The sequence below is a fragment of the Oncorhynchus clarkii genome, chromosome 9, assembly GCF_045791955.1.
Source record: "Oncorhynchus clarkii lewisi isolate Uvic-CL-2024 chromosome 9, UVic_Ocla_1.0, whole genome shotgun sequence".
Taxonomy (NCBI): domain Eukaryota; kingdom Metazoa; phylum Chordata; class Actinopteri; order Salmoniformes; family Salmonidae; genus Oncorhynchus; species Oncorhynchus clarkii.
In genome coordinates this window covers 53,652,894-53,679,197 of record NC_092155.1, presented here as the reverse complement: position 1 = coordinate 53,679,197, position 26,304 = coordinate 53,652,894, and the positions used below count along the sequence as shown (strand labels likewise).

Sequence of the window (26,304 nt, the reverse complement as noted above, 5' to 3'; positions counted from 1 at the left end):
CTGGGAAGGCTTTCCACTAGATGTTGGAACATTTCTGCGGGGAATTGCTTCCATTCAGCCACAAGAGCATTAGTGAGGACAGGCACTAACATTGGCCAATTAGGCCTGGCTCGCAGTTGGTGTTCCAATTCATCCCAAAGGTGTTGGATGGTGTTGAGGTCCGGGCTCTTTGCAGGCCAGTCAACAATCAATTTCTGCATGGACATTACTTTGTGCACAAGGGCATCGTCATGTTGAAACCGGAAACGGCCTTCCCCAAACTGTTGCCACAAAGTTGGAAGCACATAATTGTCTAGAATGTTGTTGTATGCTGTAGCGTTAAGATTTCCCTCAACTGGAACTAAGCTAAGGGGCCTAGCCCGAACCATGAAAAACAGCCCCAGACCATTATTCCTCCTCCACCAAACTTTACAGTTGGCACTATGCAGTCGGGCAGGTAGTGTTCTCCTGGCATCCGCCAAACCCAGATTCTTCCATCGGACTGCCAGATGGTGAAGAGTGATTCATCACTCCATTGAACACATTTCCACTGTTCCAGAGTCCAATGGCGGTGAGCTTTACACCATTCCAGCCGACGCTTTGCATTGCCCATGGTAATCTTAGGTTTGTGTGTGGCTGCTCGGTCATGGAAACCCATTTCATGAAGCTCCCGACGAACAGTTCTTGTGCTGGTGTTGCTTCCAGAGGCAGATGGGAACTCGGTAGTGAGTGTTGCAACCGAGGACAGACGATTGAGCGATCCCATTCTGTGAGCTTGCATGGCCTACCACTTTGCGGTTGAGGCATTGAGATTGCATGGCTGTTTGCTCGATTTTATACACCCGACAGAAACGGGTGTGGCTGAAGTAGCCGAGTCCACTCATTTGAAGGGTGTCCACATACTTTTGTATATAGTGTAAGACCTCCCGGTATTGGGACCTCCCTTTGTGAAGTGTCAGTCCCCAGTCACGTGACACATGATCCAAAATGGCAACCTTCGTGTTTTGATCATACCTCAGTGGTTTTGATGAATAATACTTTTGTGTTTGTTTCATTCTTCGTATAATTCGAATAGATACCACTCAATTGAGGAAACGCACGCATCCTCTTTTTTTTAAACTTCGAGGCAATCAAGACATTGCTATTTGTTTCACGAGTTAGACTATGCACATTTGGTTCTATTAAACAGATAGCTAGCTGGCTGGCAAAATTAGTAAAGCTAGCTGAAAATAAAGGGAAAACGATGGAGGAGTTGAGTGCCGACGAGGTAAGATAACGACGTAATGTTGCTAAAAACTACTATTCGTGTTTTCCAATTTGTCTCGACAAAAGTCTATGTCGTCGTTGTTAACGTTACAATTTCAAAGGCTAACGTAGCTAGCTAGTCAGTGACACTACAGTAACGCGTTAAGCATAAAGCCGGGGATATAACAGTAACGGTAGCTAGCCAACACACCATTTTAACGCTGGCCTTTTCGATAATAAGGGTTTGGATACCTTGACGTCAATTTAATGGGTATGTTTTGGTACGTTAGTAACGTTACTGACTATTTAGCCCACACTCTGTAACTAGCTAGTTTATTAACTAAAGGCAGGTAGCTACGTTAGCTAGCTAGCTAGGCGACTCAGCATAACACAGCAGGCCACCATGGCATTGTGCAACCAATCAGGGCCCGTTTTCCAAAAAGCCTCTTAACGCTAAATTCATCATTATAGCCTTCGTAGGAGCATCGTTAAATCTGTTTTCCAAAACTAGCGTCATTAAAACGCTCGTAATCGAACACCTGTCTCACACCACTCGTAGAAAAGCGAAGTGCGTCGTTAGATGCTTTTTTTGCCCTCCCGCGTCGCTTTATACACAGAAGAAATCCGCTAAACATATAATCACTTGGTTTATCCTTCTCTCTGTGACTGCCGACAACTAAAGAACAAACTTGACTACAAATACAAAGTTGCCAATGTCTTTGCAATTGATACAGACAAGCGACGTATACAGACAGATATGCTTCCAATGAAAGCCGAGATGACTGCATAAAAATATCATTAGTAGATTAACGTTATATGCCAACTTCAATCATATGCATTACATTTTCATAGTTCTATTTTAATACTTGTTGGCTACGGTCTAATTTTTCAATATATTTCATGATGTGTAGCGTAACATGTGCGCAGTTATGTACCAAATAGGTAATTTAGTGCGTTCTGTTATTGGGTAAGCATTAGCAGTGTTGTAGTTTTTCTTGTGTGCATTGTGTTTACTCACTACTTAATCACCAGGATGCGTATCAAAGTAGTGTAGTGGATGTATACACTATCAATTAATAAGGCTGATGGAACAGATCATAATGTTTTGCTTAAAATGATGATCAACAATTATTTCTTCACATTTTAAGTGCAGCAATGTGCACACGGTGGTAGGCCTACTCACATATGTTCAATTTGCGCACCACAGATGCAAGCTGTCTCATGGACAGAGATGGAAATATCCATTTAGAAAGAGTGGAGATCTGAAGATGCAATAACTATCATGGGTTGCTAATATGACTAGGATTATGCCGTTGGCTGCTATACAATGAAAGAAATATGATTGGGAAACCAATAAAACAGGAGCAAGATGTGCATCATGAAGTAAAAGGTCCAGGTTTCAAACAATTAAGGAACAGGAAAAAGATAGATTGAAAGGTTAACGAAGGCCTTTCTCAAAAAAACTTCTCCATTAGATGTTAACTAGCTACAAAGTAGCCTATGCCGACCTGGCAGAACGATATGATTATTTGCATCAATCCATTTGTTTTGTAAACGCCAGCTCATGTGCATTACAGAAACAAGACAACCAAACAGTCTAGGTGCCTGAATTAAAGGGTAACTACACAAAAAAAATCAAAGTTTCTTAGAATTTTCCCTAACCTCAAAAGTTGTCTCCTGATGTGCTAAAAGCACTGTTTGTGGACCACCAAATTGGGTGTCCTATTCAAAAATGGACAGAGCGAAAACCTGAACATTTGAAATATCTGAAACCTGAGAGATGAGGCTTTGTCATAAATTATTTCAATAGTAGGCCTATTATTAGCCTACTTGCACAGTACAGCTTGGATTGGCCTGACCTGGAAAAATAATTACGATTTTGTAATTTTAGGTCATTCAGAGTGTTACTGTTTGTCATAGACTTTTTCACACAGCACGCCATTCCTTCTCCAGGCACCACAACGCCGCTGAGCATTAAAGTAAGCTGCCTCAATATTTGCAGCCGTAGGTGGTAATATCTTTCTCGGAGCTGATCCGTCGTCATTATTGTGCAATATTTCTAATGCTACCGAAAGATTTGAATTGAGAAAGCTGATATCACTATTGGCATGCTCCAATGGCGCACTTAGCGACCGTTGTCTCTGTGTGGTGTTTTTGGAAATGCATATTACATCTTTGGCAGCTGTCAGAAAGATGTATTGTTAAAACATTCATTAACCTAAGTTCCATCGCTATTGCGAAACTGGGCCCAAGTCAGTTTAACATGCCGTTAGCTAGCTAGCTTCTAGCTGTAATTTTATTATTCCCAAAGATGTCGGCAATCAACACCTAAATAAATGTTATTGTCTCTGTGTTTTTTTTATTTTTTATGTCTCTGGATGCAGTTTGAAGAAGTTGCAAACTAGTGTTTGCACAATGACGAAGTATATGGTAACTGCTAGCATGCTAGTAGATACCATAGTGCAATGACTGGATGTCTAATGCAAGTTAGTATTGGCTCACAAAACTACCTCCAACTTCCTTCATACTGGATGCAGAGACATAAATATGGTATACATAAGTTCATCTGACTCTGGGGAAGTAGATAAAGGGCTTTAATGCCAAAATCCCGATGTATCCCTTTGACCATGATTAATGATCAAATCAGTGTCTCTCATGTTGGTCTGTTATACTGTTAAGTCGACTGAATCATCATTGGGTAACTAGCTAGCTTGCTTCTGTTCATTACAGATCCGCAGAAGGAGACTGGCCAGACTTGCAGGAGGGCAAACATCCCAGCCCAGCACCCCCCTCAGCACTCCCCTGACGTCCCCACAGAGAGAGACCCCCCCTTGGCCCCTTCCTGGGACCTCAGGGGCCACACCCCAGCCCCTACCACCAGCCGCCTCACATTCACTTGGGCTCAATGTCCAGAGTGTCACCCCCGCCACCTCTCCTATTGGCGCATCTGGTATGAGCACATCTTAGACAGCATGTTTAAAGATGACCAAAACATTCAGCAAAGCCTCAATCTTTTGTTTGCATTTTTATAGTGTGTTCTGTAGCTAGCTTTCACAAAATCTCCTACATTGGGAGCTAAACAAGTTTTGTCAGATTGCTTGCTGTAAAGGCATTGCTGTAGGCTAATTAGCTACATAGTGAATGAAATGGCACTCAAAAGGCTCAAGTCAATAAAATTCATTTATCTGCCCTGCATGGATGCATTTCAGCCTCACCATTCATGCTGAGAATGACAACAACAAAAACACAGGTGGCCATAATTAGGCTATAGGTCAAGTTCAGACATTACTGGCTAGTACACATTTTAATTTATTTAAATGTCACCTTTATTTAACTAGTAAGAAGCATTAGTAGGCTGAAATACTCTGCCTCTTATCCGTGTTGTATTGAGTGAACATGCTTATGTACAAATGTGTACTTTCCACTCAGTCGGACTTAAAAGAACCAAAGTTCAGAAACTTTGGTAGGCAGTCTGGTTTTAAATAGTTCTAGGACTCTAAGCAGATGCAAAATAGGCCCGGTTGGAGTAGACTTGTTTGTTAAGTTGATCTTGAGCGGTTTGGAAAACCTGGTAGCCTCGAACAAATAGCGACCAGCTATGGAATCACCATGATCAAACCTGGTCTTGAGGAAAACAAAGTCTCCCGAACCTGCCATCGTGCCCTTTACCAGGAAAGTGCACAGTCACTGTGCCGTTCATGCACCAGCCTTGGCCTGAGTTCAGCTAAGGGCACAGATGAGAGTGCTAACATTCTCAGCCAGCGGAAGTCAGAGTGGAAAGCAGTGTGGCATTCTATAGGCTATTCCCAGATTGTGGGCTTATTCTTGAACATTACATTCCTACTGCCTCTGCAGTTAATGGCCTATTTTAGGATTTTGTTCTGAAGTCCATGGGAGATATAAAGTGTGTCCTCATTTGGCATCGGTGTGAGAAATGCTGCTTTCACAAACGCATACAGTACTCTAGAACATATACTATTGAGTCATAGATATGGATGAATACAGTCTCTCCCCTATTGTTTGTACTGGTTAGCCTACTCTGTCAAAGGAAGCTACCTTAATGACTGACTGATTGCTTTAAAATGAGATTCACAATGTGTAATGATGTTGTTTTCAATTTCAAGTGTTTTTAAAACATTTTTTTAAACATGATAGACCCAAATCCTTTAAGTTGCCAAAATGTAAAATTATTTGATATAGGCTTTCAATAAACTAATTTCCAATAATTGTTAAACAGATTTCCACAAATGTGGTATTCTATCTCAACATGAATTTAGCTAGCAAATAGAAATGCAATATGGCTTAGCCTACCTTTGCAGAAAATGCTGTTAGTTTACAGCTGTTCATCCCAATTGAACACAACCAAGGTCGTGTTCAGGAGGGTGCAACGAACAGCACTGGCATCAGGCTTCAACAATAACACCCTGTGTCCATGAACTGCTTTGATATCTTTTCCAGCCAGGCAGAAGACATTCATTTTCAACGGAGGCAGTCTGCACCATTGCGCTCCATCTGCCATACTTTGTTGTACATGTCACAGGGGCATGTCTGTTCCACACAATGTATTTCTACCCATCTAAATGATACCCTGCTGAACAAGGCCCAGGTTTTCTACATTATGTTGAGGGTTCTGTAGTCAGGTGGTAATTCCTGGTCTTTCTTTAGCCATTGGATATGGGCCTTAATCAGCTTTGTCCTTAGCTGTTGAGTAGACAGGCTTTCCAATTCACACACTCACACAGCTGTGTTCAAGTTAATTTCTGGTAGCCTAACTTGGTGAGCTGACAAAAAGTGCTTGTTGCCAATGGACCTACTGTACATATGCAGAGAAAAGCCATGGGGGTCGAGTCAAATATACTGTATTCCTCACACACTGAGCTCTTCAGTTGTGTCCCAAATGCACCCTACTCCCTATGTAGTGTACTACTTTTGACCAGGGCCAAGGGTAGTACACTATATAGGGAATATGGTGCCATTTTGTCTCCTCCTGTGTACCTTATTTGTTTTCTTCCTTTCGTACCTGTCCCAGGGGTGACGTACTGCAGTCAGAGCAGCGAGGGAGTGAGCTCCCTCTCCAGCTCTCCCTCCAACAGCCTGGAGACCCAGTCCCAGAGTCTTTCCCGATCCCAGAGCATGGACATTGACACAGCCTCCTGTGAAAAGAGGTGAGCAACTCAGACCGGTCGATTCAAAACCGATCCTTAGCCCAGTTTTGAGAGGTTTGGCTAGGAGGTGTAAGCAATATGGAGATTCGAAGGCAAGATGAAGCTATTGCCATGATGTTTATCTACCCCAATTCTCTCAGATCTACAGGACAGGAGTGTTTAGGGGTAAGAGGTCAATTTAGAAGACCACACTGGAAATAGTGGTGAGAGAGTTTGTGAACCCTTTAGAATTTGCTGTATTTCTGCATACTTTTGACCTAAAATGTGATCAAAGTCCTAATAATAAAGTGAACCTAATTAAACAAATAACACAACCTTTTCATTTCTTTATTGAGCAAATTGATTCAAATTGATTTTGTACTAGGAATATGGGACCAAATACATTTAATTTAGCTCATTAATGAAGAGGTTCACATACTTTTTCCAACCAATACATTGAATTTAAGATACATTTGCTCAATAAAGAAATTCATAAGTACAATTGTTTTTGTTATTTGTTAAGCAGGTTCACTTTTATATATTATTAGGACTTAGATGATGAGGATCTGATCACATTTTAGCTCAAACTTATGTAGAAATGCAGAAAATCCTAAAGGGTTCAAACTTTCTTTCACCGCTGTAAGTCTTCTGACTTTTTTGTGTGTTCGTCAATGATTTTATTTATGTTGTCTTTTGAAGTGTGTTTAAAATGGTCAAATAAACTAAACAAAGTGTAACTCAACATAAGAGAAGAGGCTAGGATGACAGGCATCACATTTCAGCTCTGTTCAATTGTTATGGCCCGGGGTCAATCTGATCTCATGCTTAGTGTATCCATTCACCCCTTATGAACTCCTTACACAAAGCTTTAATAGATGTCACATGCATCCCTTCATTCCAACTCAAGTTAGAAAGTTTAAAGCTAGATACAATGTGTGCAGTGTGTTATACAAAGATATGTGTTATAGGTGAAACAGTGCCACTGGCCACCCCAGGCACATTTTGTTTTTGTCTTGAGGAAATTAGCATCCAGCATTGTATAAAAAAAAATACTCTGCTGTTCTATCGCATGTGCAATGGCGTCCGAGCCATTGTAATATCGCAAATAAACTAGTCAGGTTCACCGATAAAGATTGCAGCTTTAAGGTAAGTGGAATAGCACAAAACATGAAAGCACTTAAATGCACAACAGAGGCGTAAGGATTTTAGCTGTTCTGAATTTACCTTGAATGCTAATTGCACTTCTTAAGAACAAAACCGTGCCGACAAACAGTTAAAAGTGGTGGATGGCCACATAAGCAACGTAAGTGTAAGAGATCAACTGCTGGGTGTCAACGAATGGTGGCGATTCAACATGTAGAATCGTCCGGAAATGAACAGAAAATAACAGACAGTGCGCTCGTCATAGGCGATAGGACCGCCACAAGCTGATTTTAACTGTTCATCGCCACAGTGTGTTTTGTCCTTTATGAGTTGGAGTACAGTTGATAGCCTGTTTGTGTGATCTGGTGGAGGGATAAATTGGTTGTCCCTATCTATGTTGCTCCTCTCTCCCTCTGTCTCTGTGCGTGTGGCCCAGCAGCATGTCCCAGGTGGATGTGGACTCAGGGATAGAGAACATGGAGGTGGAGGACAGTGATCGCAGGGAGAAGAGGGACCTGGCTGAAAAGGTAAGCAGAGCTCCCATTCCACCCCCTTCCTTACTGTACTTCCTGTACTTTAATCAGTCACTTTGGCTGTGTCTAAAAAGGCACAATCTATTCCCATGCCTGAAGGCTCAAACTGAATTATTCCACTTCTCATATCAATCTCTACATACTTCAGTCTGAATCTGCCATCATTGAAAGTAATTTGTGGTGGGTGAAAAGTAATGATTGGATCGTGTCTAACCAATCCGTATCAAAGCCAATTATGTACTTTGAATACGGCGCTTCATTCACGTTTGTTATGGCTCTGGCCCAACCCATTGGTTTCTGGGACAAATCAGATGGTCTGAATGTGTTCACATTCTAGAGGGTTCGGGGATGGAGTCAAATTCACACTCATTGCAGAGAAGAAAAGTTTGTGGGCCTGGAGTGGCATTTGGCCGGAACAAAGAGTCTGGGTAGCCAGGCAATCTATTCCCTATATAGTGCACTACTTTTGACCAGCACTTCGAAGTAGTGCACGATACAGCATATGGAATGGGGTGCTATTTCAGACACGACCTCTGTCAAGAAAAGGATCTGCCAAATGAATGGAAGTCAATGGAATTGTTGGAGACTTTGTACATCAATACTTTTCACCAAATGAGCAGTGGGTTCATATACTTCAGCAGGTTCATTGTGTAAGTGAAAATAAATGTCCTTTTGATACTCCTGTCAATGTAGAAAAGGAAATAAATGGCTAACTCTCAAAGAAAAATACGTCTTCATTTCAGTCATAAGTAGGTCATTTTGGATGGTCAGAGAGCCATTTTCGACTTTAATATAAAGACCTTGCTCCTGGCTGATAAAACAACTTTGGTTTTGAGTTAATTACTTTTATTTCTGTTAAAGTCTCGCAATGATCTAATCCCTAAATCCAAAATAGGTAAGGGCATGCTAATTTAAATAGGTAAGGGCATGCTAATTTAAATAGGTAAGGGCATGCTAATTTGTTGCCTTGCAATTAGTAATGAGTGGAAGGACTTTCATGGATGATGTAGAATAGATCTCTTTACTATTTCACAATAGAAACAAATAAAATGTCTGCAGTTTTTCGGAACAAAATAACCTAAATGATGACTGGCATTGAAGATTGTTTATCTGTATGCCCAGGTTTGCCTCAGTGATTGCATTATAGAATCCTTCACCACCATCTCCACATGGCTATTGAACTGAAATACTCTGAACCAATACATTTGTCTATGCCAATGGTCTTTGAAAGCTCTCTGAATACACCCCTGTCTGCTTACATGGTACAGTCTGTTTCCTCTCTAACCCTCACCCGAATACTTTTGTATTATGGATTCTACCATCTAGCTAAAGGTGTCTTTGAAATGGGTGTTGTTGCTTGGCTAATTGGCACCAATAAAGAGCAGCTGGCAGCAGCAGTTATTAGCTCTTAGTTATTGTATAGCCATTGCAACAGAATCAATCCATTTCCAATAGAAACATTTATAGTAAAATAAAGTTGCTAATATGGGTATCCTACTGTTTTCACTAATTCAGATCTAAAATCAGCAGTGTAATTTGCTGACAGTGGTAAGGAGGCAAATCCATGGTTACTTGTCAGAAAGTATTGGGCTATTAAGAGTAAAACAAGCTGTCCATTGTCCCCATATTTATTATGGCCATTTGAAGTGCTAGCTATTACAATTAGATTCAACAAGAACATCAAGGTGTTAGAATTCCAGGGGAGAAAAACAAATTTGTTAAATGTATGCTGATGACTTAAAAAAATAAAATAAAAATTCTCCCCTTAAGTCCACAATCTGGATCCCTGCACAGTCTCATTGAAGATCTTGATAATTGTTCTAGCCTATCTGGACTAAAACCTAAATATGACAAGTGTACCATATTACGTATTTGATCATTTTAAAAACATGTTTATTGTACCTTGTAGTTTACCAATAAAATGGCTGTGAATTTGCAGAGTGTGAAATTCAAATGACCAAAATCATAATATTAAACATTCATGAAAATACAAGTGTCATACATCATTTAAAAGCTTAAGTTCTTGTTAATCCAGCCGCTTTGTCAGATTTCAAAAATGCTTTACGGCGCGAGCACACCGTGCGATTATCTGAGGACAGCTCACTGCACATAAAAGCATTACATACATTTCCAAACAAGCAGAGGTGTCGCGAAAGTCAGAAACAACGATAAAATAAATCACTTACCTTTGAAGATCTTCATCGGGTTGCAATCACAAGGGTCCCGGCTACATAACAAATGGTCCTTTTGTTCGATAAAGTCCTTCTTTATATCCCCAAAAAGTCAGTGTCATTGGCCCGCTTGACTCAGTAATCCACCCATTTCCCTCGTTCAAAATGCATACAAACGAATCCCGTAAGTTACCAATAAACTACTTCCAAACACATCAAACAACGTTCCTAATCAATCCTCAGGTACCCTAATATGTAAATAAACGATCAAATTTAAGACGGAGAATACTGGAGACTATTACCGGAGACAAATAACGAAGTACGCACCCTCACCGGAAAGCGCAAAAAACACTGCAGCCAAAATGGGAGCCACTTACTAAACAAGCCAAAATACCAGCAACAGTGTGTGAAAACCTTGTAAAGACTTACAGAAAACGTTTGACCTTTGTCATTGCCAACAAAGGGTATATAACAAAGTATTGAGATGAACTTTTGTTTTGACCAAATACTTATTTTCCACCATAATTTGCAAATAAATTAATTAAAAATCCTACAATGTGATTTTCTGGATTTTTTTTTCTCATTTTGTCTGTCATAGTTGAAGTGTACCTATGATGAAAATTACAGGCCTCTCATCTTTTTAAGTGGGAGAACTTGCACAATTGGTGGCTGACTAAATACTTTTTTGCCCCACTGTACTTACAATGGCACTGCCTACTGCAGACGACTCGTTTTTTTAAATTCATATGAGCAAAAAATATTTCATTTTAATTTGGAATGCTAAGCCAGAATGAATATGAATGAATATGAGTTTGGGGGGCTATTCAACATTAAAGATTTAAACCTCTTACTAAAAGCTTCACTCATACATAAGTTATTCGTAGCCATTTTGGGGTTTTCCAGTAGATTATTACAAAAGGCTCATCCTTTGTTGAAAAATGCCCTTTTTGCCTTCATACAGATTACGACTTCTAATTTCTGACTAATTAAAAATGAAAATGTGTTTAAAGTATTGCCCTTTATTAAACAAGCCATAAAAGCTGGTTACAATTTCAGTTTTATCCCCCAGAAAATATTGAATAAATATAACAAATGTTATGGTTACTCAAATATACTGATTTAATAAATATAAAAAAATCTTTCTGGAAAAAACGTTGTGATCTAACTCTGTTTCTATTCATATGTAGCTATCGGAAATATATGGGGAATATCTGCTATAGTTTTGGAAAGTCATTTAGGACATTTGTGCATGACACAAGTCATTTTTCCAACAGACCGATTATTTCACTTAAAATTCACTGCGTTTTAATGACTCCAACCTAAGTGGATGTACATTTCCGACTTCAACTGTATATGGGGCATACAGCAATCTCAGCTCTGTAGATTTTGCTACGAAGAGACAGAATCAATAGATCATTTATTCTGGTATTGCCCCTATTGCCCCTTGTTTTTGGTCACAGGTTCAGGAATGGTTAAAAAAAATCACAACATGCGCTTAAAATTAACCTTACAAATAGCAGTGTTGGGCGATTTTGGAAAGCCGTAGTCAGTCATGCAATTAATATAATAATACTCGTAGGAAAGGTTTTACTTTTTAGCACGCAATCTGTTGATACAATACGATTAGAAAGTTTAAAGAAGAATGTAAAACATCACAGCGCAATTAAAAAATATTTGGCACATGGAAACCAAATGAGGGTGGTCTATGTAGCAGAAAAGCTGTAAAGAAAAAAAATATATACATGTCCTCCGAAAAGTGTTGGATGACTAAAAAAATTAATAAAGGCAGCAATTCTAGCATTCATTTTCTCTCAAAATTTGAGTCAAGGCTGCTTTTTTGGGGTGGACCCTCCAATAAAAGCAGACATTGAGTCCTGAACACCCTGCTTTTACCCAAGGACATTTTTATTTAAATGTTTTGCCACCTATCGGTACACATGGCCACCTGGTAACCAGTCTCTTGAACGGCAATGACCGTTCTAGTTTGTAATTCTAACTATTGGTGTATCTGTCCCAGGAATCCGCTGAGAACTCAGATGTCTCTGAAGAGCAGGCTCTGCAGCTCATCTGTAAGATCCTACGTGTTTCCTGGAAGGAGCAGGACAGAGACGTCATTTTTCTCCCCTTGCTCGCCGCCGAGTTCCACCAGAGCAGCCTCAAAGACGGTATGGAAAAGATGCATGATATTTCATATGTAGCTATGTTCTTATTGAATTGTACAGCTTTTTGCAAAAGAGTCCTAGATTATGGTTTAGGATTTCCTCATCTGAATGCAATAGCTGAAATTGTTTTTTAAATCTTCTAACCCAATGTTTCTATTGAAATTTGAACAAAATATTTTTATTAAATACAAATCAGTTTGTGTAGTCAGTCTTTTTTAATCTGTCATGTATACCATTTTAGAATTTGTTTACAAGTCACAAATGAAGTGTATGTTTATAGGATTTATCTTTCTCCTCCCAGTCTTCTCTGACTTCAAAGACCTGATTGGCCAGATCCTGATGGAGGTGCTCCTGATGTCTACCCAGTTGCACGTCCACAACCCCTTTGCCAGCCTGACTGCCACGTCCGAGCCAATTGCTGCTGCCAAATCTCTTGACCACCACCTGACGCTGATCCAGCCCTCCAGCCAGGGCAGCAGTCCCATGGCCCCCTGTGCAGGCTCGTTTGGGGCCAGCTCTTTGTCCAGGCAAGTACCCCCCAGTGGCCCCACGACTAGCCCCCAGTCCTGGGTACACACAAAGTCAGCAAAAAAAGAAATGTCCTCTCACTGTCAACTGCATTTATTTTCAGCAAACTTAACATGTGTAAATATTTGCATGAACAAAACAAGATTCAACAACTGCGACGACAACTGAACAAGTTCCACAGACATGTGACTAACACAAATTGAATAATGTGTCCCTGAACAAAGGAGGGGTCAAAATCAAAAGTAACTGTCAGTATCTGGTGTGGCCACCAGCTGCATTAAGTACCACAGTGCATCTCCTCCTCATGGACTGCACCAGATTTGCCAGTTCTTGCTGTGAGATGTTACCCCACTCTTCCACCACGGCACCTGCAAGTTTCCAGACATTTCTGGGGGAAATGGCGCTAGCCCTCACCCTCCGATCCAACAGGTCCCAGATGTGCTCAATGGGATTGAGATCCAGGCTTTTCGCTGGCCATGGCAGAACACTGACATTCCTGTCTTGCAGGAAATCACGCACAGAACAAGCAGTATGTTTGGTGCTGAGGGTGGTCATGCTGAGGGTCATGTCAGGATGAGCCTGCATGAGGGAGGAGGATGTCTTCCCTGTAACGCACAGTGTTGAGATCGCCTGCAATGACAACAAGCTCAGTCCGATGATGCTGTGACACACCGCCCCAACCATGATGGACCATCCGCCTTCAAATCGATCTTGCTCTGGAGTACTGGCCTCGGTGTAACGCTCATTCCTTCGAAGATAAACGCGAATCCGACTATCACCCCCAGGTGAGACAAAGCCGCGACTCATCAATATGCCTACAAGCCCTCAGTCCAACCTCTCTCAGCCTATTGCGGACAGTCTGAGCACTGATGTGCATTCCCGGTGTAACTCGGGCAGTTGTTGTTGCCATCCTGTACCTGTTCGGATGTACCCATCCTGTGCAGGTGTTGTTACACGTGGTCTGCCACTGCGAGGACGATCAGCTGTCCGTCTTGTCTCCATGTAGCGCTGTCTTAGGCGTCTCACGAATTCACGTTCATGCAGATGAGCAGGGACCCCGGGTATCTTTCTTTTGGTGATTTTCAGAGTCAGTAGAAAGGCCTCTTCAGTGTCCTAAGTTTTCATAACTGTGACCTTAATTGCCTACCCTCTGTAAGCTGTTAGTGTCTTAACGACTGTTCCACAGGTGCGTGTTTATACATTTTTTATGGTTCATTGAACAAGCATGGGAAACCGTGTTTAAACCCATTACAATGATCTGTGAAGTTATTTGGATTTTTACGAGTTATATTTTTTTCTTTTTTTTTGCTGAGTTCGGTAGGGTTGTGTCCAAAATGGCATCTATCCAAGGTAGTGTCCAATGGAATTCCTACATTGAAATTGACAGAAATGGAATTGTTCCCTTTTTGTGTGATTTAGGCCTAGTCAATGGGAAGTGTTGTCTCTTTTTTTTAACTGGCACTGTCGTGGTATCATTGTCTTTTTTATTCAGTTTTATATACCTAGTTACTTGACTATTGATAAGATTGTAAAAGAGGAAGATGTAGCCCATTTCTCAACCCATTTGTTTTGCGATGTTCACAGCCTGTACGGGTGTAGTCCGCACTCGCTGGCTTTGAATGCAGCCAGGATGATCTCTCCACCTCTACCCACCCCCACCAGCCCATCCCTGCATCCAATGGTAGCCCCAAGTCCCCCTTCCATGGCCTACCCCCCTAGGCTCTCTCTCAACCTCCCTTCCGCCCCTCTGCCTATCTCCCAGCGCTACCGGCCCTACTCTGTCACCTCTCCCTTGGGGATCTCCACCCCCCCTAGCCCCAGACTGGCTAGCCTCCCTGGGCTTTCACGCGGCCCTATCACTGAAGGTCTCCCGGTACCGCCCATCATTCTGGCCCAGGCCCCGGCCCCGCCACTACCAACTAGCCCCCAGTCGGTTCCCCTCCCCTCTACTAGTCCTCATCCGCCCACCTCCATGCCCCTCCCTCTGGTACCCCCATCACCCAGATCAGCTACCCGAGGAGCTGCCCTCGACACCCGGATCCCGTCTAGGTACCTCCTCAACCACGTGTGACAGAGTGACGCGCAACAAGCTACTTACTAAAACATTAACCCAACCTCCAGCCTCAGCTCCATGGCAAAATGTGTAGAATCACAGGAAATTTGCTTTAAAACTGCAACATTTTCTCTCCACTGCATGGCAAAAGTTATATAATTGCAGGAAATTAGCTTTTAAAACAAAATAATTTGTTCCGCACCATTGAGAAATTGGTAGAATTGCAAGAAATTTGCATATAAATTCAAAAAACTCCCTATACTGCCAAGTCGGTGTCCTACATTTTCTTGCAGTGCTGATGGGCTGACCGCGCTCATTGACATGCCCTGCGTCATGCCCCCTGTCACGCCCACCATCTAAACTCCTTTTGATCCATAAAAACCCATGCACATTTGGCCTACATGATAATGGGTTACTTATGTAGGCCTATTGCTTGACTTATTATGGACATGCTGTATATGGGTGGTGTTTTGCACATAATTCCTAACCACAAACCAACTCCAATGCCCTGATGATTTTCACAATTTACAGTCATCCTCTTTTAAAATAAATAAATGTATTCTTATAATAATATACAGGTTTGGACACCTACTCATTCAAGGGTTTTTCTTTATTTTTTACTATTTTCTACAATAATAGAGAAGACATCAAAACTATGAAATAACACGTAGAATCATGAAGTAACCAAAAAAGTGTTAAACAAATCAAAATATATTTTATATTTGAGATTCTTCAAAGGAGCCACCCTTTGCCTTGATGACAGCTTTGCACACTCTTGGCATTCTCTCAAACAGCTTCATGAGGTAGTCACCTGGAATGCATTTCAATCAAATGCTTCACAGAGTTGAAGAAACAGCCACATCTCAACATCCACTGTTCAGAGGAGACTGCGTGAATCAGGCCTTCATGGTCGAATTGTTGAAAAGAAACCACTACTATAGGACTCAATAAGAAGAAAAGACTTGGTTGAGCCAAGAAACACGAACAATGGACATTAGACCGGTGTAAATCTTTTCAAATTTGAGATTTTTGGTTCCAACCGCCGTGTCTTTGTGAGACGCAGAGTAGGTGAGCGGATAATCTCTGCATGTGTGGTTCGCACCATGAAGCATGGAGGTGTGATGGCGTGGGGTTGCTTTGCTGGTGACACTGTCTGTGATTTATTTACAATTCAAGGCACACTTAACCAGCATGGCTATCTCGCCATTCTGCAGTGATACACCATCCCATCTGGTTTCGTCTTAGTGGGACGATAATTTGTTTTTCAACAGGACAATGACCCAACGCACCTCCAGGCTGTGTAAGGGGTATTTGACCAAGAAAGAGAGTGATGGAGTGCTGTATCAGATGACCTGGCCTCCACAATCACCTGACCTCAATTCAATTGAGATGGTTTGGGATGAGTTGGACCGCAGAGTGAAGGAAAAGCTGCCAAGAAGTGCTCAGCATATATGGGAACTTCTTGAAGACTGTTGGAAAAGCATTCCTCATGAAGCTGGTTGAGAGTAATTTTTAACGTGTGCAAAGCTGTCATCAAGGCAAAGGGTGGCTACTTTGAAAAATGTCATAAAATATATTTTGATTTGTTTTACACTTTTTTTGGTTTCTACATGCTTCCATATGTGTTATTTCATAGTTTTGTTGTCTTCACTATTATTCCACAATGTTGAAAATAGTTAAAAAAAAGAGAAACCCTTGAATGAGTAGGTGTCAACTTTTGATTGGTTGTGTGTGTGTATATATAATTGAGAAATGAGGAGAAAGACCTTTTGCTTGCCAATGCATTGCTTGTCCTGCATGTTTTTTGTGTGAATCTCATAGCTGTGGTACTCTGACAATGTTGTCTGTAGGAGCCTGTGTGTTCTTGGTGTATCTTCAGATAAAATGTATTAATGGACATGTGACAAGGTCAGCACTAGGAGAGTAGTCTGGTGTTTTATTCCACAGTGAATCACAACCAGGGTTCAGCTGAAGTCAGAGGGAAGGTGAACTAGTCACATCACTCCCTTCCTGCATCTTTTCCTCAGTGTTACATCTTCTTTCCCTATCCCATCCTCTCCTATCTATGACCCATGTGTCTCTATTTTTCCATCTGTCTCCCCATCCTCCTCCTTTATCCCTTGTTCCTCGTTTCCTCCCTCTCTACGCCAGCCCCCTATCCCTCCTGTTCTTTGCCCTCTCTGATATGTCTCAGGACAGCAGCGAAGAAGAGCCTGAGGATGAGCAGGAGGAAGATTTTACGCAGGTCCAGTTTGGGTCCAGGTATACACCGCTGCACAGCGTGTGTTCAGTAGACTCACCGGCATGCTTCAGCAGTGTGTCGAGCCTAGCCACTAACAGCAGAGTCTGCATTTCACCATTGCCCCCTATTCCTTACGTAGTGCTCAAATTTTGACCATCAAAAGTAGTGCACTATAAATGGAATATAGTGCCATTTGGGATGCAGACAGTGTTTCTGCTCTTGCAGGAACAGGCTGAGAAACGTAGAGCCTGTAGACCATGGGTGTCAAACTCACTAATTATTATTATTTTACTCAAACCACCCGCGGGCCGTATGTTTGACGCCCTGCTGTAGACTCTGGCAGCTTTATGACCTCAACTGTTGTAGTTGATGCTCAACCTCAGAAGTAAATTTCAGTACAGATCGAGGCAGGGTGCTTATCCTTGTGGTACTGCTAAGAGTCTGAGTTGCAGTTCTGTACATCTAAAATAAATATTTGCTTGCAAAATATTGAGAATTCATTATGACTAGGCTACCACTGCAGTAGGAGAATGATATCTGGTTCTCAAGCACTATGATCCTTGTAAATCAGCAGCATGAGTTTGGGCCAGGATTGTAGTTTCCCAGTGAATTAGGCCTGTCATGTACTGTAGCTAAGATGTCCAATTTCGCTAGCTAAATTTGTAATATGAGGAAAGGACCCAAAGTGAAGGAGTTTAGACTGTCAACACCAGGTAAATACGCAAGTGCGTGTTGAAAGCACTGTTTCACTTTTCTGCAAACAATCTTCAGGTAAAATCCGAAGACGACAACTGGTTTAATTGTGTCTTCAGATGGTTTCTGTTGCTGCAAATGCTGCTTGCTGCAGCCCGGATAAACAATCTGTTAGATTGGTTGAAAACTTGCACTTTCAGTCTCCACTAAAAATCTTTGTTGAGTAGCTTTGGGCAGAAGACTTATCCACAATATTCCTGCGGACTGAGGTTGTGAATCTGCTCACTGGTTACCCACTGGTCTGTCTTCGAAAACAGACCACTAACAATGCATTAACTTAGACCCCAGTGAACCCTTGGGTGGGATCTTGGAGAATCCGTTACCTGGGTTGTGTTCATCAGGCATCAATTGCAAAAGTGTGACAAACTAAGAGAGCTGGAGCAAGGCACTAGCTGGAGTTGTCCAATAAGAAACACAATTTTTTTTTTCCTTGGCAAAATGTGGCAAAAAGGTTTGCCTGCCCTAATGAACATGGCCCCGCTTCAAACTGCTATTGAATGAGATTATTGGAAGAATTTTGTAAAATCTGAGGGTGTTTATTTAGAGTTCAGACTCAATAATTGTTTGTCAATGCCGAAACGCTGCCTTGCTATACTCTCGCTAACGTTTTACAATTTATTTCAGGGGAACTGAAATGGTCGCTTATTTACCACATTTGTCCACGGGGCTTCTTTCTTAAGGCGCCCTGGTTCTGCTCTCCTGTCGTCCTGTTACATTTTGACTTTCTCTTCCATTTTTTTTCCCCATCCATCTCTCTGTGTAGTCTCGGTGTGTCCGGAGGGGGAATGGCCTGGGAATCCTGCGGCGACCGGTTCACCATCGAAGCGTGCAAGGAGACAGAGATGCTCAACTACCTCATCGAGCGCTTTGACAGTGTGGGCATGGAGGAAAAGAAGGCGCCCAAGGTAAACTGGAAACGCTGTTAAGAAACATGGCGGCCCACCGGAGGTTTGACCCGTATCTACTCATTTGTAATCTTTGTCCTTTAAAAGGGCAGCTAAAACTTAATTCAGAAACACCATTGTAACACAGTGTCCCCAAACAATACTTACCTTTCAGTTATGCTTAGTGTGGCCTCTGGTTGTAACAAATTCTCTGGGAGGAGGCAAAGTCAAATTTGCTATTCGCAACACTTTATTTTTTGTGATCACATTTTTGTTATTTATAGTAGACAAAATTGAACAAAACACCTTATTGAATTCAAAAAGCCCGACCAAAGTTTCCATCCAATTGGCGACAGATTTTCATTAGAATATTCAAAAATCTGAGTAAAGATAATATTTTTTGTGGATAAATATCTGTGATGGCGAAGTGCACATGAAATGTACCTTTTGTCGCTTAAGTTTTCACATACCGAATAAAATCTGAAGTTCCATGTGTTCTATCACATTTTCAACTCCGATGGTTATGTAACAAACTTTTGCCTAAAATACCAAATGTGCCTACTCTGGTCTTGGCAAGTGTGCTCTAGCTAACCACTCACAGATACAGTGCGAGTAGGCTAGTTTACTTGATGAGATTATTATGGTTAAGAGCAAAAATAGTTTTCTTGTCAAACGGCTGTCAAGCATTGTTCATCATGTCACCAGAATAAGACTCAATATTTATTGAAAAGGTGCATCAAGCTCATCACAGTGCACTTTCATCACCCTGTGAAGTTCATATTTTCATCTGTAGCCTAATAAACTGCATATTTTACTGAGTCATAGTGGGAGTACCACACACACCATATCATTATGTGATTCCAAGTTTATTTCAATATGATGGTTATTATATCACCATTTGTGCTTAAAGGTGTTTCCACTGCAATTTCTCACTTTCATGATCTTTTCATGGCTGTTAATTTGTGACATATCTTTACATTAATTTAACTTTAAACAAGGCACACCTGTTAATTGAAATGCATTCCAGGTGACTACCTCATGAAGCGGGTTGAGAATCTTGGCATTCGCCAAGCGTGTGCAAAACTGTCAATGCAAAGGGTGTTTACTTTGAAGAATCTAATAAAAATATATATATTTTGACACTTCTTTTGGTTACTACATGATTCCATATGTGTTGTTTTGCTGTCTTCACTATTATTCTACAATGTAGAAAATTGTAAAAAATAACACCATGGAATGAGTAGGTATGCCCAAACAGCTTGATGCCAAGACATTGACAACAAATATATATTGACATAGTAAAATAAATGTGGAGAAAAAAAAAACTCACATTAAACACCAATGTTATTCACTAAGTTGATGGTTTATATTTATGATCATGGTTTACAAGTTTCATTTTATTGTCTGTTTTAAAATGGTCTTATTTAATTATTTTACATGTGATAAGGCCGGAGATAATTAGACACGTGATAATCATAAGGTCCCAAAAGGGCCACTAGATGTATTTTCATAGATTACATAAAATCCTTTAACAATACCAAAATTCTGGTAGTTTACTAGTAAACTTTGAATGTTTCCAGTAATATACCCTCCCTTTGCAGCTCTAGTCACCACGCTTAACTTGTTCTTCTCCCTCTGTCTTCTCAGATTTGCAGCCACCCCAGTGTCAGCCAGCTCCTCAGCAACATACGCTCACAGTGTATTTCCCACGCCGTTCTTGTCCTTCAGGGTGCCCTCACGCAGCCCAGGTCTGCCTGACATCTTCCTGTCGCCCCTCACAATACTGTGGTCCTAATACAGTATTATTCTGTGTACATCACTGTTTCCCTACCATTGGATAGGAGTTGGATAGGAGTGTTGAATCCAGTTCCACTTTCCATTGTTCCCCTCTAATCGGAGACTGATTTTAGACCTGGGACACCAGGTGTGTGCAATTAATTCAGGTAGAACAGAACCAGCAGGCACCAGACCTTGTTGGATAAGAGTTTAGTGCCCCTGGTCTAGATGTTTAGCGATGTTGCCCCTTGCCTACATTTTTAGTATTTATTATTTAAATTCATAACAATTAAGTGCAGTTATTTTAATTTATTTTTTAAGCCCAAATATTCACCCATGGACACATGAAGGAAAGCAGTAATGAACATGTCAATTGACAATTGTGATGCCAGAAAGCCTGGATCTTGCGTTCACCTTGCTTTCACCTTGCTTTAAACTAGGGGAAAGACTGGTGTACGTGTTTTTGTTCTTTTTTTTTTGCGTTCTCGGCATCCCTAGCAGGAGCTACTAATCTATCACCATAGCAACCCTATCACCATAGCAACTCATCTATTTCTCCTGAAGTTCATGTCCACTTTATTTTTCCCAATCATTCACACCTTTGCTACCCACACTCTAGCATCTGGTACACCATTAGTGTGTTCGGAAAGTATTCAGACCCCTTGCCTTTTTCCACATTTTATGTTACAGCCTTATTCTAAAATTGATAAAATATATATCTTATTTTTATCAATCTACAAACAAGACCTTATGAACGTAATGAAAACAGATTTTAAGACATTATTTATTTTTGTATGATTTTGCAAAAATAATGTACTTGTCCGTAGAGCTCCTAGACAGGATTGTGTCGAGGCACAGCTCTGGGGAAGGGTACCAAAACATTTCTGCAGTATTGAAGGCCCCCAAGAACACAATGGCCTCCATCTTTCTTAAATGGAATAAGTTTGGAACCACCAAGACTCTTCCTAGAGCTGGCCCTCTGGCCAAACTCGATGGTCACTCTGACAGAGCTCCAGAGTTCTTCTGTGGAGATGGAGAACCTTGCAGAAGGGCAACCATATCTGCTGCACTCCATCAATCAGGCCTTTATGGTAGAGTTTCCAGACCGAAGACACTCCTCAGTAAAAGGCACATGACAGCCCACTTGGAGTTCGCCAAAAGGCATCTAAAGGACTGACCATGAGAAACAAGATTCAAGTTGGAGCTCTTTGGCCTGAATGCCAAGCGTCACATCTGGAGGAAACCTGCCACCATCCCTACGGTGAAGCATGGTGGTGGCAGCATCATGTTATGGGCATGTTTTTCAGTGGCAGGGAATGGGAGACTAGTCAGGATCGAGGGAAAGATGAACGGAGCAAAGTACAGAGATCCTTGATGGAAACCTGCTCAGGACCTCAGAATGGGGCGAAGGTTCACCTTCCAACAGGACAACGACCCTAAGCACACAGCCAAGTCAATGCAGGAGTGGCTTCGGGACAAGTCTCAATATCCTTGAGTGGCCCAGCCAGAGCCCGGACTTGAACCCCATCAATCATCTCTGGAGAGACCTGAAAATAACTGTGCAGCGACGCTCCCCAACCAACCTGCCAGAGTTTGAGAGGATCTGCAGAGAAGAAGATGAGAAACACCACAAATACATGTGTGCCAAGCTTGTGGCGTCATACCCAAGATGGCTGGAGGCTGTAATCGCTGCCAAAGGTGGTTCAACAAAGTACTGAGTGAAGGGTCTGGATGTAAATAGATTTTTAATACATTTGCAAAAATGTCAAAACCCGTTTTTGCTTTGTCATTATGCGTATTGTGTGTAAATTGAGAGGGGACTACAATTTTAATCAATTTTTTTATAAAGCTGTCACGTAACAACGTGTAAAAAGTTGAGGGGCCTGAATACTTTCCGAATGCACTCCTGTATGCACTCTTGACGTTTTCTCTCACTGTTCTCTGTACCTGTTAGTATGCATCCTCTACCACTGCAGAATGCAATAATATTGCCAAAATACAAGTGTGTTCCCTCAAAATACACAATTTGCTTTCAAAATAGAATAGCCAGGTGACACAGTCCAGATATATTCTGTGTTGTGAGTAAAAGCCATCCTCCTCCCCGCTCCTCCACTCAGGAGTCCTCTGCAGCAGTCCCTGCTGGTACCCTACATGCTGTGCCGTAACCTGCCATATGGTTTTATCCAGGAGCTGGCCCGCATTACCTACCAGGAGGAGGAGGTCTTCAGACAGGTGGGGTAGACCCAGACAGGCAGACTGACTCACAGACAGAAACAGAAATACACCAATGGTTTTATTAGTCTGACAATGAAATGGTAAATTCTAAAACATTAGAAAATTTGCTCAAACAGTTAAAAATAACCTCCATATGAAATGGGAACAAAAGTTATTGTAGTAAGTTGTCCTGTACATTTCACCATGTCAAGTTTCAGCTGTATCGACTAACGCCATCCTCAAAATTGCTCACTTGTTGGCTGTATTTCAGATCTTTGTTCCAATCCTTCAAGGGCTGGGTCTGGCTGTGAAAGAATGTTCCTTCGACAGTGACAACTTCAAATTCCCCCTGATGGTAATGTGGCAACGGAGAAGTAATGTGTGCTTGCGGTGCAGGCTTACTGTGTGTCCCAAATGGCACCTAATTCCCTACGTAGAGCACTACTTTTGACCAGGATCCCTAGGGCAATTTCTAGGGAGTAGGGTGCCATTCGGGACGTAGTCTTAATGTGGTCTTTTAGATGCTGCCTCGCAGCCAGTGACTGAGCCTGTCTAACTTATAGGGGGGCAGTTCGAGATGTCAAATGTATAATGGATTGACTTGAGGCTGAATCTCTGCTAGCGTGATGAGCCTATCAACCTTCAGCTAACCTTTAGGCTCCAACCATAGATATAGATTTACTAGAATGGGTATTTCCCATTAAAATCAATGTTTCTGTGATTTGGTGGACTGGTGGCCATATTGAGGGTACTCGTGTGTTCCAGACAAATTTGCTTTGGTCTGAGGGGCTTTACCTGTTCTAGGAATTCTATTTTTCTATGGCCACAGCTACTCCAACTAAAGGCTGGGTAACATGATTGAACATTTTTAACTTGTATTGTCACACCTGTCATAAGATGACTTTGGGTGTTTGTTTTCTTATACACCAGGGGACCGAAGCCTATGGTCATTTCACAGTCAATGGTCAATGTTATTAGGCTATTTCTGATGGCTGTTCACTTACGGCGTGTTTTGTTTTCTACAGGCATTAGCTGAGCTATGTGAAATCAAGTTTGTGAAGACTCACCCCATGTGCAATTTGGTGAGTGTGCTGGAAGAGATGGAGCCATCTTTCCTGTGTCTTTCCTGCTCTATTACTGAGGTTGCGAACAATCCCCTCCAGTGCACCTTGTCCATGGTGTCCATGGTGTTGATTTGTTCTTCTCCTTTTAAACTGATACCACTGTTAACTTGAGCACACTTAATATGTTGTGAAATCTGTTGTGAATGTATTGTAATGTTAAAACACTTATAACTGCCTTAATGTTGTTACCTCAGGAAGAGTAGCTGCCTTGGCAGCAGCTAATGGGGACCCATAATAAATAAAAATACATCAAAACACTTTCACAAGCCTTTCCCCCGATTAGACCAACTACAGACAGTAGATGAAAAACATTGTTTCCATTGGCACCATAGAAAGAAGTAGTTATTTTTCTAGCACTGGATAAGTCTCAAAAGGCACCCTATTCCCTATATTGTGTACCATTTTTGACTAGGTCCCATAGGGCTTCGGTCAAAAGTAGTGCACTGAACAGGGTACCATTTGGGACGCATACACTGTCTTATGTGAAGCGTTCTGCTCTAGACTCAGCCGGCCCACTTTACAGAAGCAGGGAAGAATTTGGCTTGGTTATTTTATTTATGACAGGTTTGTCTAGCTCACATTGTCGAGGAATGGGAAGACAACAAGGATGCTTCCTAATTGGACACTATACCCTTTAAAGTGCACTACTTTTCACCAGGTCCCAGTGGTACTGGTGACTTCTTTAAGCAGGTATGGCTTAGTAATTTAATGCTCACCTCATGTATGTGCCTGTCTAAACTAAAGTGTGTGTGTGTGTCCAGATGACGTCTTTGCCCCTGTGGTGTCCTAAGTCTCTGAGCCCGGGGACTGGCCGAGAAGTCCAGAGACTCTCCTTCCTGGGAGCCTTCTTCAGCCTGTCGGTCTTTGCAGAGGATGACGTGAGTAATAGGAATAGGGTGAAATTACCCCTGGACACTGATGCTGGGTCAGTTTAGCATTTTCCATACTAATGCAATCAGGAATTCAAACAGTGTGAGGGGGCGGGGGGGAGTATCAGTGTAGTGTGTGTGTTGGTAGAGTCTAGTGAGTTTGCAAGGGAGTCACTGCAAAACAGTTTAAGATGAAGAAATAAATAATAAAGGGGGTAAATGTAAATTGTCCGGGTAGCCATTAGAGTAACTGTTCAGAATTTATGGGTGCAGAAGCTGTTTATAGGTGCCTTTTGTTCCCAGACTTTGCAGAGAGAACAGTCTATGACTTGGATGGCTGGAGTCGGTGACAATTTTTTTTTTAGGGCCTTCTGCTGACACTACCTGGTATACTATCGCTTGGTCTGGGCCGTACGTACTCCCCTCTGTAGCACCTTGCGGTCGTATGCCGAGCAGTTGCCATACCAAGCGATGATGCAGCCAGTCAAGATGCTCTTGATGGTGCAGCTGTAGAACTTTTTGAGGATCTGGGGACCTATGCCAAATCTTTTTAGTCTCCTGAGGGGGAATAGGCTTTGTCGTGCCCTCTTCACGACTGTCTTGGTGTGTTTGGACTAGAGGTCGACCGATTATGATTTTTCAAAGCCGATACCGATTATTGGAGGACTAAAAAAGCCAATACCGATTTAATTGGACGATTTAAAAAAATAAAAAATAAAAAATGTATTTGTAATAATGACAATTACAACAATACTGAATTAACACTTATTTTAACTTAATATATTACATCAATAAAATCCATTTAGCCTCAAGTAGATAATGAAACATGTTCAATTTGGTTTAAATAATGCAAAAGCAAAGTGTTGGAGAAGAAATTAAAAGTGCAATATGTGCTATGTAAGAAAGCTAACGTTTCAGTTCCTTGCTCAGAACATGAGAACATATGAAAGCTGGTAGTTCCTTTTAACATGAGTCTTCAATATTCCCAGGTAAGAAGTTTTAGGTTGTAGATATTATAGGACTATTTCCCTCTATACCATTTGTATTTCATTAACCTTTGACTATAAAAGTTTAGATCAGTTAAAGAAATTACACAACATGGCACAATCGGGAGCCTGTAAAACCTCCCAGGCCTCCCGAGTGTGCAGCGGTCTAAGGCACTACATCGCAGTGCTAAAGGCGTTACTACAGACCCGGGTTCATTCCCGGGCTGTTCCGCAACCGGCTGTGGCTGGGAGTTACGTAGGACGGCGCACAATTGGCCCAGCGTCGTATGGGTAGGGTTTGACTGGGGGAGGCTTTACTTGGCTCAACGCGCCCAAGCGACTCCTTGTGGTGGGCCGTGTGTCTGCAGGCTGACCCCGGTCGCCAGTTGAACGGTGTTTCCTCCGACACATTGGTGCGGCTGGCTTCCGGGTTAAGCTGATGGGTATTAAGGAGTGAGGTTAGGTGGGTTATGTTTCGGAGGACGCAGGACTCCATCG

The 26,304-nt window shown here is 41.8% G+C and overlaps 1 protein-coding gene across 4 annotated transcripts in view; it reads left to right on the top strand.

The window, feature by feature from the left end:
• Positions 1–926: 926 nt before the first annotated feature.
• Positions 927–26,304, top strand: part of LOC139416539 (ubiquitination factor E4B, UFD2 homolog (S. cerevisiae)) — a 46,008-nt gene continuing 20,630 nt past the window's right edge. Inside the window, exons 1-14 of one of the 4 annotated variants that reach the window (XM_071165281.1) lie at positions 927–1,246; positions 3,955–4,174; positions 6,254–6,389; positions 7,951–8,038; positions 12,233–12,380; positions 12,679–12,904; positions 14,490–14,954; positions 17,110–17,220; positions 18,717–18,858; positions 20,485–20,585; positions 22,731–22,845; positions 23,099–23,182; positions 23,853–23,909; positions 24,713–24,829. In XM_071165281.1, the coding sequence (XP_071021382.1) occupies positions 1,223–1,246; positions 3,955–4,174; positions 6,254–6,389; positions 7,951–8,038; positions 12,233–12,380; positions 12,679–12,904; positions 14,490–14,954; positions 17,110–17,220; positions 18,717–18,858; positions 20,485–20,585; positions 22,731–22,845; positions 23,099–23,182; positions 23,853–23,909; positions 24,713–24,829 (2,034 nt within the window). In that variant the 5' untranslated portion in view covers positions 927–1,222. Of the gene's footprint in view, positions 1,247–3,954; positions 4,175–6,253; positions 6,390–7,947; positions 8,039–12,232; positions 12,381–12,678; positions 12,905–14,489; positions 14,955–17,109; positions 17,221–18,716; positions 18,859–20,484; positions 20,586–22,730; positions 22,846–23,098; positions 23,183–23,852; positions 23,910–24,712; positions 24,830–26,304 lie in introns of all 4 variants that reach the window. The other 3 variants (XM_071165280.1, XM_071165283.1, XM_071165282.1) reach the window with 3 other exon arrangements.